Below are 19,065 nucleotides of genomic sequence, written 5' to 3'. Positions count from 1 at the left end.
CGCCATGAGAAACTAGCTAGTTTGAGTACGTATGCGGCCGAATCACAAGCTTGAAGTCTAAGCGCAAGCAGCAGCTGGTACCGGCAGTGGTGTTGGCGGGGCTAATGCTAGTTGTGTTGGTGTCTGATATCTGCAGAGTATAGCCGCGTGTGGCGTGGGTTTTATAGGACGACAGGATGTGTGGGGAAATGTGGCCGCACGAGGCCGGGAGCGCTGGGAGCGTGCGTCGGACATGCCGCTGCGTGCAAGGCCATGGCGCGGCACGGGCACGTCGCCGCACACTCAGCAGCCGGGGAGCCTCGCCGGCACTACCATGCCACTGACAGGTGAGCGCCCGGGACCAGCGCGGTCTACATGCCAGTGGCTGCGGCGGCCCCGGTGCCGGGTGGCCCTGACCGCCGACGTGGAGGAAGGAATCGCGAGGACGATGGCGGGCCACGCCGGCAGCGAGCTAACAGGAGGTGGAAAGGGCTAGCTAGATTGCTAGCACCGTCGACGCAGATCTGTGTAGACTAGTCCAGGGAGCCTTTGGCAACGGCATCTCGATCGGGTGATATTTCCCACTTTATTGCAATTCGGTGCGGATATACATATATTCTGTCGCCTGCATGCGCGTAAGTTTGCGTCTGCTTCATCCGGCGATCAATGTTAATCCCAGTCGCCACACCAGCGGTACGTACTATGAACAAAGACGATTAGGTAGATTGATTGATGATCATGGTTGATCCGTCGTTGCCCAATACGACAGTGCCGCACGTAGTGCTGATTATTAATGCTGGAATCGGCAATGTTGTCTAGTGCCAGAAGATTGCCCGTTTAAGCCGGAGCTTGGCAATGAGCACCCCCATCAGTAAGAGCATTTACAGTCGGCCTCCTCAAATCCTTCTCAGACATCCGCGCACATGTCTGATCAGTATTCTTTTTTAAGAACAACCATGTATTCATTCATAATAGTAGTAACATACAACATACATGGCTTCTCTTTGAAACAGTCCGGACAGACAGCACACAAGGAAATTTACATCACCATCACCAAATAATCCAACCGCCGCCATCACGGAAGCGTTCGCTGGAGGAGAGATACATAGGCCCCCAACTTGCCAACACCCTAGTGCCATAGCATTCAAGCTACGTTATGAGCCTCTGAATAGGCGCCGTCATAATTGGCGACGCACAAGTCAATGTGGGTCGTCAATCGAAGAAAAACTCCACACATCTTGGATCACGGTCCTGAAGATCTCGACTGGCAGAACAGCCTAAAAACTCTAGAACCGGCAACCATCTTCCACTGCCAAATCTCCATATGGACCATCCCTTGGACAAGCCCGGCGCTACAGTATCTGACGACTCCAAGACACAAACTTCCAGCTCCACGACGATGCTGGAGACGCAGCCGATGCAACGCTGAGGAAGCCGAAGAAACAAGAACCTGAGAAAGATCTCCACCGACGTCTTGAGGAACTCGCTCGAACACAAAACCATGGCTCCTCGACGCCGATGAAGAACGCCGGCATCGACGGAGCGCAGTCACCCAACATACATATCCTAAACCTATCTACAGACGGGCCAGAAGAAACCGGGATCCCCCACCCCTCGCTGCCGCCAGAGCGACAAGCGGAGGGAAGGGGAGCCATTGCCAACGCCCTTGCCGGCAAGAGAGAGCAGGAATAGTTCACCCCACCAGATCGCCTCTCTGGGCAGTTATAGCGTTGGTACTCTGATTGATCGGTTTTGTGGTTCTCCTGGGCATGTTCTCTGATCAGTAATCGAACATGAGAGAATAACAGAGAAGGAAAAAAAAATAGCCAAATTGGCCCCTCATATTTTCAATAAAGGATGAATTTCAAAAGTGATGTTCTAATCCCGAACTCACATGAGCTCGGGTGAACAGTAAAATAATTTTTTTTTAGAAAATTTAACTTCTTTTTTGTGTGAAACTTTGACAAATGTTTTCATAGCTTGCGAAACTTCATGACCAGATGACACTAGTGTAAAATGTGACGAGAAAACAAAATCGATGCTCCAAAATGTTATGAGAAAATTCCTTATATAACACTGTTTTAAATTTTGTTTCCCTATTTGACACTCAAATTTTTTTCTTCCTATCTAACACCATGTCTAAATTTTATGCCATTTATGACACTTTCGTCCATTTTTAGCCTTAGTGGTGTTAAATGACACCTGAAAAGACCTATTTGTCCCTCATGTGGTATGTGACAAAAAAATTATGTGGTAATTTAGCTTCAGTATATGCGACTCTGTCTGGATGGCAAGCCTGTAGATCTACCATTTTATATTCTTAACCCCAATATACTAGTGTGCCGAGTACATACGGGAAGTTTTGCCATCAATTGAGTGCTCCATTGAACCGACTTTAAGTCAGGCTGCCATTCAAAAGGCTGGACGCAACATGTTGCATACAGCCTCCCATGGATGCTCCCCGGCGAGACCTGACAAATCGATTTACACCCGTACACACCTTGTTGTTTTGCAATTCAGTATAAATTTTTCGGACCAATGCTTCTTGATGTCAGTATAAATTTGTTTAGATCATGAATAGCTACAAAAAATGCTAGTTGTAACGTAGTGTATATATGTATGTACCCAGCCCCTTTATAACAACCCCGACGGCGCGGTCTCAAGGAATGGTGATAAGGGTGGTGCAGGAGCTGTATTCAGGGATCACGCCGGGGCGTTCAGGGCTGCTTTTTGCCAGTTTTTACCAAACATTGTTGACCCTGAGATGGCTGAAGTGCTAGCGTGCAGACGAGCTGTTCAAGTGGCGACTGAATTGCAGGTTCAGAGGGCTCATTTCGAACTAGATTGTCAGGCAGTGGTGCAGATGCTTAACAATCCAGAAAGGAATTTGTTCGCTGTAGGACCTTGGGTGCAAGATATCAAAATGATGTTGAACACACTGGAGGAAGCAAAGGTGTCATGGGTTCGTCGTTCTCGGAATGTAGCCGCTCATAAACTTGCTAGAGTAGGTGTAGGAGAGAACCGATCGAAGATTTGGGTGAACTCACCACCAAACTTTATTTTGGATGTAATAGCAGACGAGATCCCTAATTTCGTTTAAATAAAGCGGCATGATTTCCCCTCAAAAAAAAAAACCCTGAGTTGAGACCGAAAGAAAGACCGTGTGGCCATCATCAATCGCCTCGTGTGTTCGTGTTACGGTGTTAGCTAGCTTCCTCCAATACATATAGCTGGTTAGCTAGCCAGCCAAAGTAGAATCATCAAGCGAGAGAACGGCTGCTAGGTTCCTCTGGCACGTACATACGTCCAACTAGAATCAATCCACCTGCCCGCCTACTTATTTCTTGTGTACGTGCTAGCCTCGTACGAAACCCATTAGCTCGGAAAGTACCATGCATGAATGTACGTCGGAAAGCACCCTGCTACAACGCCGTCGAGGTCAGGACCAAAGGTCAACATAAAACGAGTCGGCCCGATACACACATACACGTAAATTTTTGGTTACATACACATTAAGGGCAAATATGTCTTTTCAGGTGTCATTTAATACCACTAAGGCTAAAAATGGACGAAAGTGTTATAAAGGGCATACAATTTAGACTCAGTATCAAATAAGGAAGAAAAGGTTTTCCAGTGTTAAATAAGGCAACAAATTTTAAGACAGTGTTAAATAAGGAATTCTCTCTAAATACAAAGGCACTGCTCACTTTCTTCACTCCGTCACATTGGAAATTCTAGTTGCAGAATTACAATGTTATATGCTCATCTGCTGTTCTTCATGAATTGCAGACCCCTATAAAGGCAGTAGGATGCCCAGCGCACGCACTAGGGGAGACCTGCCCCTCAGGTTCCTGCAGGTAAATCAAAACTCAAGTTGGTGGTTGTCGATGTAGGAGATATGCACATGATAACAACGATATGTTTCATTTCTTGTACAAAGTTGCTATCCATATATAGGTCTTGAAAGTCGCTATCTGTCTACCGTTTATTCCATTGTTCTGAGTTATGATGGTGATTTGTACAGAGATTGCTTACATGAAGACAAAGACATACATTCCCATTTTCAGAAACCTAAACTTTACTTTTTGAAATATTTTTAGTTGCTCCTTCATATTACAACTGCTAAACTGCCATCGGCCCCTCAAAAACAAAAGCATGCACAGGATTATCCATAGGATGTGTGTTGAATGAAATAGAGAGCATGAGCATGATCCACAGAATCTGTATTGTACAGGGCAACAAGAGCCCACTGGAGGTTGCAACTCAAGTGGCAAAAGAAGCTGATGAGTACAATGGATTCAACCTTATACTAGCTGATCTAACGAGGAATGTCATGGTCTATGCGTCAAACCGGCCAAAGGGGCAACCTGCGATGATTCAGCTCGTCTCACCAGGACTCCATATGTTGTCCAATGCAAGGCTAGACAGCCCTTGGCAGAAGGTAACAGAACTACTCCATGTCCAATGGACACCTTACAAATTGATAGAACTCCCAGAGTGCCACAGAAATATAAGTGCACACGATGCTGTTGTTTGATAAAATACTGGAAGAACATCAGTAGCAAGCTAAAAATGTTGAATATCCAATGAGGTGTCCTTTGTTGATTTTACTTGTACTGCACTGAGAATCCTGAAGGAGACTTTTGAGCTGGAAAAGATGTGAGAAAGCAACATGAAAGCCATTTCAAGAACTTCCCTGGTTATAGAGGGCAGTGCATTTAACTCAATTAATAGCCTGCATGTACAAGAGCAAGACAGTAGATAGCAGTATAGCACATGATTGCAAGCCACTCTGTCTTAGGGACCATTCAGTATACTATAAGAATCTGCCCAAGGAATGCAGTGCAGGCAATTTTTCATCATTGCATATATTGCTTGTAGGCAATTCGCCTCGGTAAAAACTTCAGGGAGTTTATAAGGAAGCATGGTGAAGATGAAGTTGAAACAAAGGATATAGCTGACAGACTAATGACTGACACCACGAGGCTGATAAAGATAGGCTGCCAAACACCGGTTGTGATCCCAACTGGGAGCACGGTCTGAGCTCCATCTTCATCGAGGTGCAAACTGACAAAGTGAGCATAAAATCATTGACTTAATTTCAGTTTACAAGTACATTCAGAGTTGAATTATCTGAAAATTATTCCTATTAACCACTAAAATAACACGTAGGTGTTCTAGTACAGAACCCTATATCGAGACAGCAATGCTATATTATTTACATTTTTTCACATGATTCTGTTTTTGCAAAGGGGCTCTATGGGACAAGGAGCACAGCAGTTCTTTCAGTGAACTATGATGGAGAAGCTAGCTTAAGTACTTCGAGAGTGGAAGGACCACACAGTGTATTACCAGATAGAGTAGCCAATGCGCACCTAAATGTGGAAGCCTCAAATAGGAAGAAAAAATGAATAGCTACCATTGTGCATGCTGTTATTTCGACAGTTGCGCTTTAAGATCACATAATGATATCTAATTATGGCGATTAAAATTATTTACTGTGCGTGGATTTATCAATTCAGAGACAGATACAGTCACATTGTTGAATATATATACATAATAATAATATGATATGTGTATAATGTATCTACAGACTTCATGTTGACACCTTTGCCTATGATCATACATGCTTTACTACAGACATTGTACCTTCAGTTCTTCAATACAGTAGATATCGACTCTGATATTTACTAAATGTATACTTCAGACCTGAATGTGTTCAAGAACTAAACACTGAAACTACATAAGGAACACTCTGTGCCAATATTTGAAGAAAAATGTGTCTAGCGTACCTCTTTTCTTCAATAGGCTGGAATGCGGTGGTCATTCAGAGGTTTCTAGTCCCGCAGTCCTCGAAAAGGCACAGAAAAGGCCAGTCCAGAGCATACCATAATATGATGTCTGCACTCTGCAGTCAGATACAGTTGTATGGATATATGTATGCACCATTTCTAGAAATCTTTCCAAATTGCACAAGAGTACCGGCACAGGATTGCAATAAGATGAGAAGTTACACATCACCAATAGGAGTACAGAGAAATATTTAGCTTTACTGTCGCAATCTCAGATATACAAGCAGGCTAGAAAGAACTGTGAAGCCTAGTATTACACCCCAATAGTTGAAAACAACAGTTTCTCCTGTGTGATCTTGTTCTTCCTTGTATGCTTCTTCTCTGCACGGTTTACTTCGCTGCTCACGGCACTGCTGGGCTATCCACCTTGTAATAGTTCTTTCATGAACAACCAGCTGTTCCAAACAATCTGGGGATCTCAGTTCACAGACATTGCTGGAGATTGTCAGGACCAGCAGTGTCTTGGCCACACTGCCAGAAGCTCGGAGTGCGCACAGTAGATCAGACCACACCTTCAGGCGGCCACACCTACCGCCGAACCCCGATCCTTCCGGAACCACAACCACAGCAAACTCCGAGTGGACGAGCGCCGGGTGATGACGGTAAGCGACGAAATCCGTCCCATACTGCAAACCTGACCGCACCACCCAGTTCTTCGACCTGAGATGCGAGTATGCCTTGTACATCTCGGGAAACGACTCTGATGTGGAGCATAGGCGATCCCACAGCTCCCCTTGGCTCATCAGGTCCTTGCTCGCCGACTCGACCACGATGCACTCCAAAGCATGGCGAAGGTAGAAGACCTCCTCGGCGCCCAGCTGGAACCACTGCTTCTCGGCTCCGGCGTTTTCCAGTGCCCGGCCAAAGGCGGCACGGTTCAGAAGCGCGGCTTGCTGCGGGTTCACGGCAAGAACCGCATCCCCGCCCCCGGTAGATAAAGTTGCCACAACTTTTGATTCTTTCAGTGAAGACCGGAGCTTGGCAACAATGCTTGACATGGGCTGGGCTGCTGCCAGAGCTGAGAAATCCTTGCCGTCTTTGCCCTTCTTCCATCTTGGACCAGGCATGTCCATCAGCTGGGAAACACAGAAAACACAGGACTTGAGATTTATAAGAAAAGTATACAGGGGAAATGTTAATCTGTGCTAGTGCAAATGAGAATGATTCGCCAGCTCCCTCCCTCGGGTCTGCTCTCAAACAAATCGCCAAATCTCTTGCTAGTGTAAATGAGAATGATTCGCCAGCTCCCGCAATGACTCGGTGGCATATCACCTGCTGACCGATCCACGCTCATACGGATACGGCAGCCCAAAGCAAGATCATTTTGACCGCATTTTTACTACGGGTGTCGGGACGAACCTGAGGCGGGGCGGAGAGGAAGCGGCAGCGGCAGCGGAGGCGCGCGAGGGCCAAGATGCTGCCGCCGATGGGCGACGGCCGGGGTACGGGACGGGTGGGCGGCGGCGCTGTTCTCTCCTATGGCCTTGCGGCGGCCGCCGGCGGAGGGGGGGCAGGAGGGAGCTCTCTGCGCCAAGTTGCCCTTGCTTCACCCGAAAAAAAAAATTGCCCTTTTCTTTCGCACAGATCGACCGAGCGGGCCGGCCCGCTCGAACTACTGTACCGACTCGGTCTAGTTAGCCACGCCTAACCCTTGTCTCAAAAAAAAAAGCCACGCCTAACCCTCAAAAAAAAAGTTGGCCACGCCTGAATTTTTTTCCCTGTTCAGTTTTCTAACTTTTTTTTACTACCATATATTTTTTTATTTTTTTATTGAACACCTTCTTCACGGTATCAATTTCTGCTCGAAGAAATACTCCAAAGAATTTAGAGCAACAATGTTGTCACTCTTTCACCCGCACGAACATTACCAATAATGAGTTTTGAAAGCACCTTAGTCGTCCATCTAAAAAGATGGGAAGCCTTGATCAATGAACGTACTTGGGCCGAGGATGATCCCCTAGAAATGTAGGTCGTTGAATCACTCTATCTTCATCATGGTGTCGATGAATGATTTCACCTTCATAAAAATCAAACCAACCAAAAAAGCTTGACAGGGCAACATAAACTCATCAGATCCGAATAATGCAATCTACGAGGACAGAAAACTCTCTAACCTCATGGCACTGCCAAAAGAACATGGGAAAGTTCGTTCTCATAAAACTATGATGATCACTAGACATTGACGAAGAACATAGAGGTCTTGAAGATCCGAGGTCCCGCCACCTCTTAATGCCAAGATGGCAGCTGGAGGCGAGGGGCTCAAAATTTCTCAGATGGCGGCGGCGACGGCGGCACGAGAAACCCTAGCTAGCCAGGGAACCAAAATGAAGTTTTGTATGAGGTGCTCGCGCTAGCTCGGGGCCTCAATCTTCAGAAATTGGTCCTAAAACTAATTTCTCGCGAAACTATCAAACCCACCGGCACCGGCCTTTCTCCAGTCATCCCATTCAACGAAAAATGAGCACCATCACCGAGTGTTGGTGCCTCACATTCGCAAAGACACGGGGCATTTCGTTTGTTTCCAAAGGTTCCAGGAAATCAAGATAACTAAAGAGTCGAATCCTCGCTTGTCCTTATTGGCAAAGATCCTCCTAGCAGCGAGCCACCGATCTTCTAGGTTGTCCTCATAGAATGGACAAACAACATTGACATGGAACCCAGAAAGGCATCTATGACAAGTCTCTCGCGACCCAACATTGCATGGTGATGTGTTCAATGTTGTCCTCGCCCTGATTGCAAACAAAGCATGGAGATGATTCATCCTGCAATCCATGGCTAGCATTCCTGTCGGAAGTTCAAACTCTGATGGGGGGCAAGCCAAACATACATCTTGCATTTCAGGGGGGTGCCGGCATCTCCAAACACAATACGTCGTCGAAAACAGCTTGGTCCTTTGGTAAAGGAGCCAGTACACTGATCTGGCCAAGTAGCTCCCATTCGAGGTTCATGGCCAAGAGATTGTGTTCGGTTGAACGACATTTTGATTCACTTTATGGATAGCATGCCTAAGCGCATTGTACCACCCTTCTTCCATCAGCAAGACAAGAGGAGCAAAGGCCTTCAACCCACCTATTTTTTTTTTTCATTCAGAACCAACGGGATGATGGTGAGCTGGCCAAAGTTCCATCACCCCGGAGCAGGTCCTCACCACAGCTTGCTGTCTGTCCAAAAGGGTAGAGTAGAGCCGTGGTTCCATCAGTCACGATTGACCCTGGCCTCCGAGTCAGTAATTATCGCTCCCTCAACACGACCGGCTTCCACACTACCAGGGCAGAACCTAATCAACTGAACCGCCCCAGCTCAAGCCTCGTCAGAACAACGGCGACACGGCAACACCGTCTACCATCATACCGCAATGAGCCGTTACGAGTCCTCATTGCGGTACAACAATTATCCTATGTCACAAGATGATAACCAGATTGTTTTCGTCAAAGATAGGAAAATGTGCATAACTACCTTGAATGCAATCAGAGTGACCTCCCCATAGGCAGCCCCTGCCAAGGCCTATCTGATTGCATTCGTATAAACCATTCCCATCATTTTCCACATTTCAATTCTAAGAAAATCAGTCAAGAGTATTTAGGGCCTCTTCGACTGGATGGATTGCAAAAATGCAGGAATAGAGAGAAAAAAAATACACAGGGTTAGAATGTGCTGACCACTCAGGATTTGTTGTACCACAGGAAACATAAATGTTTTTTCCCCAAATAAGATTCAATCCTACTACTCCCTCCGTTCGGAATTAGTGTCGTAGAAATGGATGTATCTAGATGTATTTTAGTTCTAGATACATCCATTTCCGAGACAAGTAATTCCGAACGGAGGGAGTATATTCTAACAACATAGGCACAACTCCCAAGGATTCCAATCCCCATGAAAATCCTTCGAATCAAAGAGGCCCTTATAGAATTGATACATCATGGCAGTTAAATGTACATGTGACAACATGAACAAGAATATCATGATTTTTCATTCACCTCACACTTCACCAAATTACAATGTGGGTTGTGCAGTAGATGTCCTAACAAAAAAAGATGATGCGAATTAAAAATCACTGGAAGGATGCGACTTAAAAATCACTGGAAGGACGCAACTTCGTCGTTAAAACGTGCGATGACGTCAGCAATGCTCTCTGTGGATAGGTCTGCCCTGTCTCTTACCCTCAGAGAGACCTGCAACAGTACAGATCATTAAGATAATTCAGCATTTCATATGGAACCATAATCAGTGCGCCAAATCAGTACGAGGGCAGGCAAAATCAGTCAAGCAGATGAACTACAACAAATGATTGATGATGTAAACTGTATGGTCAGTTTTAGTCTTCCAACAGTAAAACCACAGTCAAACGTGGCCTGGTATATGATTTACCATTCACAGGATACACATGTGTACTTTAATAAATAAACAAGCACCTAATGCATTGGTCCATGCACGCTGAATGGAATTCCTAAAATTACCAATAACGGCAGCAGGGGAGATTATAGATACAAATTAACCCTTGCTAATACTAGTAATAGATATTCCATGCTATAGTGAGATAGATTCATAAAATAAAATGGCCGATTTATATCAGCCTAACCTTTCAAGGTTTCCCAACAAATAAAACAGATATGCTAGGTTTAATCTGGAATGGCCTTTTTTTACGAGGGTGGGAAAAGTCAAACCTTTCCAGACTCTGCCTCTTTTGCGCCGACGACTAGAATATAGTTGAATTGGGCTAACTGAGCCTCCCGCACCTGCAATGATGATTTGAAGGATGCAAATTTTGTGATATTTCAGTTGTGTACTTGCGCACTTCAATAATCATAATAATAATAATAATAATAATAACAAAATTTGATTCGGAGGGAGTAATAATTTTAAAAAGATGCAGAGGTGTTATTTTTGCACATAAATGTGTTTAATATATTCTCGACATCTGTGAATTCATATGTTTCGCTGGGAGTTCTTTTAGAAAATTGTGAGGTACATGTACAACCCACCAATCTTTACTTTACTATACATAATACAGTAGTATTTAAATGAGAGTTGGTGGTAACTTAATATGATCGATAAAGTTTACTATATTCGCAGCAAAGCACAGGCATTTTGCTAGTTGAACTATATTAGATGTGTGATAAAGGAGAAAACGATACAGTACATTCAGTCCAACAATCAAATTAGTGTATACCACAACGCTGCAAATAATCCATATTTTCCATTCAGAAAGTTCAGACAAACAAAATAAGCACATACTACAACAGAAGGTAAGAAAGTGCACTAAAAGTCAAAGATCTGATTACCTTCTTTTGAATTGTTCTATCAGTCATGTCAATGTCAACATGAAAACCAGCTGCACGTATCTGAGCATGAACCTGAGAATGAGAAGCAAATCAATTAGTCACTTTGTGTCCCATTGTAATGTAAACACGTCCAAATTTACATACATTGTGAAATCACATTTACCTCTTTTGCATATGTTAGTGAATTGGCAGATACACAGCAAACAATGGCTTGTCGGGGGCTTAACCACAACGGCCATTTACCATTATAGTGCTCCAAAAGAATGGCAAACATCCTTTCGACTGATCCTAGTATTGCCCTGTGTATCATTACAGGCCTCTCAAGCTTGGCTTCATCCTCTGCAGAATAAGTCAACTTGAAGCGAAGTGGCAGCTGAAAATCAAGCTGCAACAGACAACAAGGGTTAAATAGAAGACAATTATATTCTCTATAGTTGATGTCAACATAACATGAAAGCGAACCTGTAGAGTTGCACACTGAAATTTCCTCTTGAGGGCATCAAACACACCAATATCTATTTTCGGGCCATAGAAAGCACCATCTGCTTCATTTATCTGCACATGGATATCTAAGTAAGAATTGACAGAATCATGGCTTAACAAACAGCCAGGCATGCAAGTTTCTTTCAATGCAACTACAACACTGTGGTAAATACGCTACTGCTGATACAAACCGGATCAGTCACAAGACAAATTAAAGATAAAATTCAATATTAGCAATCGTTACTTGAGATTGCAAGAAAATACCCCAGTAAGTGAACCTTTTGTATCCTGCTTAATTTTGCTGTTCTTTCTGTAAATGACCTTGAGTTGTTTTTCACATTCTTTCTACAGGTATCAGATATCACTCTGAAATATTAATGCAAAAACAGATATCTGGTATCCACCCTGTTTGGTTCCTGGACACACTTCCCTGTCTTAGGTTTGTTCTTGGTTTGCACCACAACTGTGGCTTGCCACACTTAATTGTTCACACAGTCCATTTGGCATATAACCTTTTCCAGAATATTGCCCACTTGTGTGGATTTTGTTAGCCACTCCTTGGTGGCAAGTCACACTTTGCCTAAGCTTAGATGCAACTAAGCCATAAATCAAACATTCCTTGGAAGTACTAGATGCTATAAATGCACATCTAGCAGCAATGGGTGATGGGAAAATTATGGGTAAAACAACTCCGCAAAGGTACCTTCCATGGCTTCCCAAACTCATTCAATGCTTCTGTCAGTTGTTGCTCTGCTTTGTTCCAGGTCTCAATGTCACCTAAATACTTCTCTGGTCTCTGAAAAAGTAAACATTCATACTATATATTAGATGGAGTATTATGTAGTGCATATGTTAACAGGGAGAGCCCAGAGATAGGTTTATGCAGTTATTTCTATGAGATTTGGCAGTATGAAACTTTAGTATTTGGATTAGCAATATTCACATGTTCATATGTATTTTTCAACATGCTGAGAATTGATTACATATTACTGTACACACCAAAGATAGGAAAATGTGCAGAGTCCCACAGAGAAAGGATGACATGGCATCAACTGACTATAGTGTTAGAAGCCTAGAATGCCAAAAGAGAGATCCATAGGCATTTCATTAACCAGGCCAGCGGTTCATCAACCTATAACTGACCCACAAATATATTCCACAAACATAATAAGAGGAGAAACGTGACTATGAATACCGCGATGCATCATTACTAAGATTTTCAGTACGTTCATAAGGGAAGATATTAAAATAATGATAAAGTGCCATATTAATACTGTCAATATATATGCATGATGTTATGATTCAACTTCAATCGTGGTTACCAAATATGTGCTAAAGAGAAGGAAGCAATCAAACAAGGCTGTCTACTAAAATGTACTCCCTCCGTCCCAAAATAAGTGACGTGCTTTTAGTTCAATTTGAATTAAAAACCGCATCACTTATTTTGGGACGGAGGGAGTATTTTATAATTTTAGTCCATTCAGTACAGTAAAGTTGCAACCTCTCAGCATCACCATTTCATGAGAATTGTCAAATATGTATTAGAAGTTGCTGCAGATGTTATCAGTACATAGAAGAATTAGATTACAATTACCGTTGATAACTCCAGCTCATATTCAAACCCAAATATTTTATAAACATAATCAATGAACTCCAAGCAAGCCCGAACTTCATCCTTGATCTGCACCAACGAAATAACTTAAATAGGTGTGCAATAACACAAACTCACAAACCAGCTCAAGTGCTAAACTAATCCAAACTACAATAAAACTACTGTCTGTGGGATGTGAAAATATTGAAACCTGCTGGAAATATCACACAGAGCATGAATTTGTGTAAAAAAAATCTCAAATTCGCAGGAGAGCTGTGTATCATCATTGTATTAAGAAGAAAAAGAAGGGGTAAGAACCCTTACAACAGACACACACACAGAGAGAGAGACTGAATTTGTGTAATCATGCAGCAAAAACGTTTACAATGAAGCATAATATAATGCCAGTAGCATCAAAAAGGGATAATCTATGTATCACAAACTTACTTGGCTCTCCGTGCAGAAAATATGGGCATCGTCCTGAAAGGAACATAAAACAAAACGATGATCTAAGTATGGAGCTAATCAGAAATAGTAACTTTTTTTTATCTTGGAAACTAAAGACTCATGGAATCACATTAGACTTTACCTGTTGGAATCTTCTGACACGTGTCAAACCTGTAAGTGCACCACTAAGTTCATTTCTGTGCAGAACTCCAAAATCAGCCATGCGGAGAGGCAACTCTGCAGCATTTCATTAAACAAATTTGCTAGAATTAGCACAACTGATCAAATCCACCTTACAGCAGCAGACAGAATTCCCACTAAGAGTATTAGAGAAGCCCAATTAATTCCCTCTAATACTTCAAATTGTGAATGCCGAGGTTTGCTTGATTTGAGTACTTGACATTTATTGGACATTGGACGCAAAACTAATCAATCTTTGTAATCTTGGGCCCAGGTTCTTCTACCCAAATAAGGCTTAGATGCACACCTAAAATGCTGGATTGTTGCGCACTGTGTCAATACGATGCCCGCCTATCAGTTCAAACTTTTGGATGAACTGGTTGGTGCATGCAACTCTATGGTATCAGAGCCAAGAGACCTTGAATTCAAGGCCCGGCCAACAAAGTTTTCCCAAAATTCTTGTAAACTACATCGATCCCTCATCTCATGCCTACAACAGCATATTATGCAGGGCAAAATCCAGCATTTTTTTTACAAATATTTGTTTGGATTGGTTGCGTAGCCATGCCAATACCTCTTTGCCAACTCTAGTTCTTTTTTTGCTAACACTGGCCAACTCATGGGCAACCAAAACCTTGGCCAAATACCAATATTTTGTACGGCAAGCTTGTCAAACTGAACATACCCATAGTGCGAACTTTTCTCAATCAATTTGAGGTTTTGGGTGAATTAGTTGCTGCAGGCAATTGAATATCATGAGATTTCGCATTAAAGATCAGTTCACCAAAATGAAAATGAGATAAAGCACTGACTTCTAGATAATAAGTGCGCAACTCACAGTACCAATAAAATAGATAATCTTACAGGAAAAATATTTCAGAAAGGAATAACCTTTATAACCACCACCATTGCAATTTTGCAAGGTACTGAAACTAAGAAACCTCAAACCAGTACTGGTCACTATATAGGTTGCGCCACCTTGAAGCAGCTCAGTGTGTAATCATTGCACTCGGCCTAGCACGCACTTTTTCTAATAACCAGTGAGGGTACCTAGTACGTATGGCCTACTAGACCTAATTTTAATACCTTGCATTTTTATTTTTAACCATGCAGGATAACTGCATTTTTAACTTGACCAAGATATCATTAAGGAATCTAAACAGCAAGAGAGAATTTACCTCTATACGATCGAACCTCGTGTCCAAACATTAGGCAATGGCCAGGACAATTCATTGGCTTAAGGCCAAATTCTTGTTTCTCGATCTGCACAAGAAAAAACAAGCACCCATTAAGGTCAGACCACGACACAAATATAATCTAGATCATCACACTTATGATTTTCCTTTAGTATCTGCAAATGTGCTTACCTCAAAAACAAACATGTTGTCCTTGTAGTTTGCAGCATGTCCAGAGGTTTCCCAAAGTTGCATGTTGTAAATATTTGGACTCAGAACCTAAATAAACACACATAAGGAACAGAAAAACAAAAGGCATAGTTCAACTATCGATGATCTAGGATAATTATTACTCCCTCCATCCCAAAATATAATAGCGTTTTTTACATTACACTAGTGTCAAAACGCTCTTATAATTTGGGACGGAGGGAGTACGAATTAAAACCAACCTCTTGGTAGCCTCTCTCTCTATACTCCTTGCGCAAAAAATCCATCAATTTGTTATATATTATAGCGCCATGTGGAAGGAAGAAGCAGCTACCTGGGCTGCATAGTTGCAAAGTTTTGTCAAAGAGCTATCTAACAGCAGGCCAGTGAGTAAAGATCTAGAAAATAAAGATATGAAAAGGAACAAGATCAGATAGGAAAAAATGCGAAGGTACCTAAGTGGATGGAAAAAGAAGAGTTTCTGGGACTGCCCTAATAACCTATGATCGCGTTTCTTAGCTTCCTCTATCATATGTTGATATTCCTGCAGATTATAAAAACAGAATAGGTTGTTTATGATTTGAAAATCAAAAGAATTAGGAGTATGACTAAAATTAAAATTCAGGACTGCAACCTACATTATCTAACCAGTTTTTTTATCTCCAACATACAAGTGAGCTACTGATCATCTCATTAAGATGAAAGAAAAGTACAGAGAGGGGGGCAAAACACCCACACCTCCAACACACACGCCACACTCACACACTCTGAACAAACTAGCTAAGGATCACCACGCATAGAGATGCAGACGACTGGCTCGCCCAGGGGAAGGACTAAGTGTTTGACTGCGGACCATGGCCTCAGGCCGGGCAGAGGTATGCAGAGCTAGGGTTTGAGAGAAGGAAGATTTGGGAATGGGAATTGGTTGTCAGCAGCAGGGCTAATAAAGGGTGGTAATGAGAGCAGCCAGTGCGCCGAGAAGGGTGGCACTGGGCATTCATGGCAGGATACTTCTTTTTTTTCCTTCTACACACGAGGCCCATCTGTAAGTGACTCAGCACAGAGGGGCAAACAGTCCTAAACACAGCGCAGTCACGGTCAAACGCCTCTGACTAGACGGAAACCACACGGAAGGGTATTTCTGTAACAGCACCAAAATGTGCACACTCGAAAACTAAGGGTAAAACCATCGAGAGGGAACCAATTAAGAGCAAGAGTGTAAAAATCCCTTTTATTAATACAAGAAACTTGTTTGAAGTAACCAATAAAAAGGCATATGCTTTCACAGGGATATAGGAAAGTTGTACACAGCTGATGTAGCAGTGTTGTGCAAATCAAGCCACCACAATGCATGTTAAAAGGGAAGAAAGATGCTAGCTATAAACTAAAGGAACATATTCTGTGAAACTTGCATGACATATCCTTGTGCGTACACAATTTTCCAGTTTCCAAATCATCAAAGATACTCAAATTACCTTGAGACGTTTAGAATCAGGGAAAGAGATTCCATATACTCTCTGCAGGCTCTCACGGTCTGCTTTTCCTCTCCAGTATGATGCTGAAGCCTATATTTACACATCAAACTTAAGTATCTAATATCATCAAGAGAACTTGGGAGTTCAATGGATAACCAAAGAAGAAAAATACCTTGAGGCAAGCGAAAGCTTTAACAAAGGAAGTATTTGGGATGTGCGGGCCACGGCAAAGGTCGACCAAAGGACCACATCTGTATACTGTAATGGTCTTGTCCTCGGGCAATTCGTTAATTATTTCAACCTGAATGTATGGTTAAACATATTCAAGGAAACGAACATGATGTCTCGAGGTGACATAGGAATCACTTTGATATTTAGATATAAAAGATCGAAGGACGGAAGATATGTATGATGAAGGTTGCCTTAAATTCATTTTCCGCAAAAACTTCAAGAGCTTCTGCTCTGGAGACTTCAATGCGTTCAAATGGTTGCTTCTCCTGCATCAAGTTGAGTTGGAAAGCGCTTGTTAAAGAAGGAGTTTAGTTATGTCACAGAGATAAGACACTAGTTTAAAAAAAGTACATTGTTCGGAAGTGGCCACAAATTATGGGTAGGCAAAAACTTGAGTAAAAAAGAATTGAGTAAAATATGATAGCATACCGCAACAGCCTTTTTAGCTTGCTTGTCAATGAGACCAAAGTGTGTATCATTCAGTGTCAAGTCCTTGTAGTGGGCGTCGTAGTAAAAACCCTTAAGAGGCAAAGTGTCAAGTCATTAGAACACTGAAAAAATAGGACTAGCATATTTTCATGCCCCAACCCCAAAACTTTAGAGTGATCCCATACCTCTCCTCTTGTAGTACAAGGTCCAATGCACAACTTGCAGCCATACACCCTCTCGAGAGACTACAAACAAACATCTTGTTCGGTTAGAAAAAAGATGAATTGAGAATGAATTATAACAGAGACCTGAGAAAGAAAAACAAAAGGCTATGCAGCTACCACACAATTTGGCCGTAAAGAAAAACTACGATTGGAGATAGATATCCAGGACAGTATGACTCACTTCTCCAAGAATATGAGCACTTGAGTGCCAGAACGTGTCACGCCCTTCGTTGCTGTCGAACTTGAACAGCTTCAGGTCGCAGTCACCTTCCAACGGCCTCGTCATGTCCCAGAGTACACCGTTCACCTGAGCTATCAGACAGCTGGCCGCTAACCCAGTTGATATCCCCGAGGCGATATCCATCGGGGTCGATATCCACTTCTTGCCTTCCTTTATCGCACCATCAGGCAAAGTTACTCTGCATGGTATTGCAAGCAGGAACCAACATTATTATTACACAAGCGGAACACGTAACAATTTACATGGTCCAAAGCAGGACGATAGCGTGTGCAATTGAATTCAGAACTCCCAACAAAGGTAGTATGCTAGCTGCGGGAAACAAGCAAGTAAACTGCTACTACTTGTGAAGATGATCTGAAATTTGTGGCAGAGAACGCATGCGCCTAACAACAAATCGGATTCCGCCATCATGCGGCTACGCGGTTAGTTTCCAGCTCGACCACTCCCTGTTGAAGTTATGCGCTGATTACATAAATGAAAAAAGGAGACCATGTTTACGCCGCGGGGGAGCGGAGCGGAGACTCGAGCCCGGGTCCCTCTGTTCTGTTCCCAGCTAATTATGTATGCAGGAAAAAAAAAACACGCGAGGGTGGGGAGGGAGGAACACGCACCTGATGGGGTCGCCGCCGATGTTGAGGCGCTCGAGGGCCTGCCGGGCCTGGATCTCCTCGAAGATGCGGATCCGCTTCTGCGTCACCGCCTCCAGGTAGGGCGCGTCCGGCGCGACAGCCGGGTCGCCCATCGGCTCGGCGGAGAGGTGGAGGAGGAGGCGGGGCGGGAGCCGGGGCGGGGGCTGGCGCTGCCGGAGGAGGGAGAGGCCTCGTCGGAGGCAGATAAGCATATAGTGGCGGCGGCTGGAAGGAAGGGTTTGTTTAAGCCCCAGGGTTTTTTGACCTCTTGCGTGGTAGGGTTTGGTGACGGCAAGTCATCGAGAGATGCCGGCCAGCGAGCCCCTCTCCTCCCCGAAGCGCTAGGCGGGCTGGCCCATTTCGGAAGGAGGCGAGCTAGGCAGCGCTAACGGGCCGGGCTCATGCATGTATTTATATATGTTCATTCTAATTTTGTTCAAGACACGACCATTTTCTTAACATGGTAAAATCAAAGTCTGAGATCAATCCAGTAAAACGAGAGAGTAACTAATTAACGAACGCTCCTTCGGGAGCCTCGCAATGATCAGTGTCACTTGGCGCGCTCTCAGCCATTCGCCATGTGTCGCGCTCTGGGTGCTCCTTTCGGATTTTGTATTTTTTTCGCACGCGTTTCCGGCTT

At 43.5% G+C, this 19,065-nt stretch overlaps 2 protein-coding genes and 1 pseudogene across 2 annotated transcripts; 1 reads left to right on the top strand and 2 right to left on the bottom strand.

Moving 5' to 3' along the window:
- The first annotated feature begins 232 nt into the window (after positions 1 to 232).
- On the top strand, positions 233 to 5,343 carry LOC119279277 (annotated as a pseudogene).
- Positions 5,344 to 5,947: 604 nt separating this feature from the next.
- Positions 5,948 to 7,394, bottom strand: LOC119274707 (probable tRNA-splicing endonuclease subunit Sen2). The gene is made up of 2 exons (XM_037555430.1): positions 7,191 to 7,394; positions 5,948 to 6,907 (listed from the first exon to the last, which is right to left on the bottom strand). The coding sequence occupies exon 2, from the start codon at positions 6,902 to 6,904 to the stop codon at positions 6,029 to 6,031; it is 876 nt and encodes a 291-aa protein (XP_037411327.1). The 5' UTR covers positions 6,905 to 6,907; positions 7,191 to 7,394; the 3' UTR covers positions 5,948 to 6,028.
- Positions 7,395 to 9,684: 2,290 nt separating this feature from the next.
- Positions 9,685 to 18,688, bottom strand: LOC119274706 (threonine--tRNA ligase, mitochondrial 1-like). The gene is made up of 20 exons (XM_037555429.1): positions 18,408 to 18,688; positions 17,737 to 17,974; positions 17,517 to 17,576; positions 17,332 to 17,421; positions 17,094 to 17,168; positions 16,844 to 16,972; positions 16,672 to 16,761; positions 15,652 to 15,740; positions 15,439 to 15,535; positions 15,182 to 15,268; positions 14,993 to 15,077; positions 13,777 to 13,871; positions 13,635 to 13,667; positions 13,191 to 13,277; positions 12,300 to 12,392; positions 11,576 to 11,668; positions 11,277 to 11,498; positions 11,114 to 11,185; positions 10,496 to 10,567; positions 9,685 to 10,003 (listed from the first exon to the last, which is right to left on the bottom strand). The coding sequence occupies exons 1-20, from the start codon at positions 18,635 to 18,637 to the stop codon at positions 9,908 to 9,910; spliced, it is 2,133 nt and encodes a 710-aa protein (XP_037411326.1). The 5' UTR covers positions 18,638 to 18,688; the 3' UTR covers positions 9,685 to 9,907.
- Between the last annotated feature and the right edge of the window lie 377 nt (positions 18,689 to 19,065).

This window comes from Triticum dicoccoides, chromosome 3B, assembly GCF_002162155.2.
Source record: "Triticum dicoccoides isolate Atlit2015 ecotype Zavitan chromosome 3B, WEW_v2.0, whole genome shotgun sequence".
Classification (NCBI taxonomy): Eukaryota; Viridiplantae; Streptophyta; class Magnoliopsida; order Poales; family Poaceae; genus Triticum; species Triticum dicoccoides.
The sequence above is the reverse complement of the archived record's forward strand: the minus strand, read 5'-3'. Positions and strand labels throughout refer to the sequence as shown.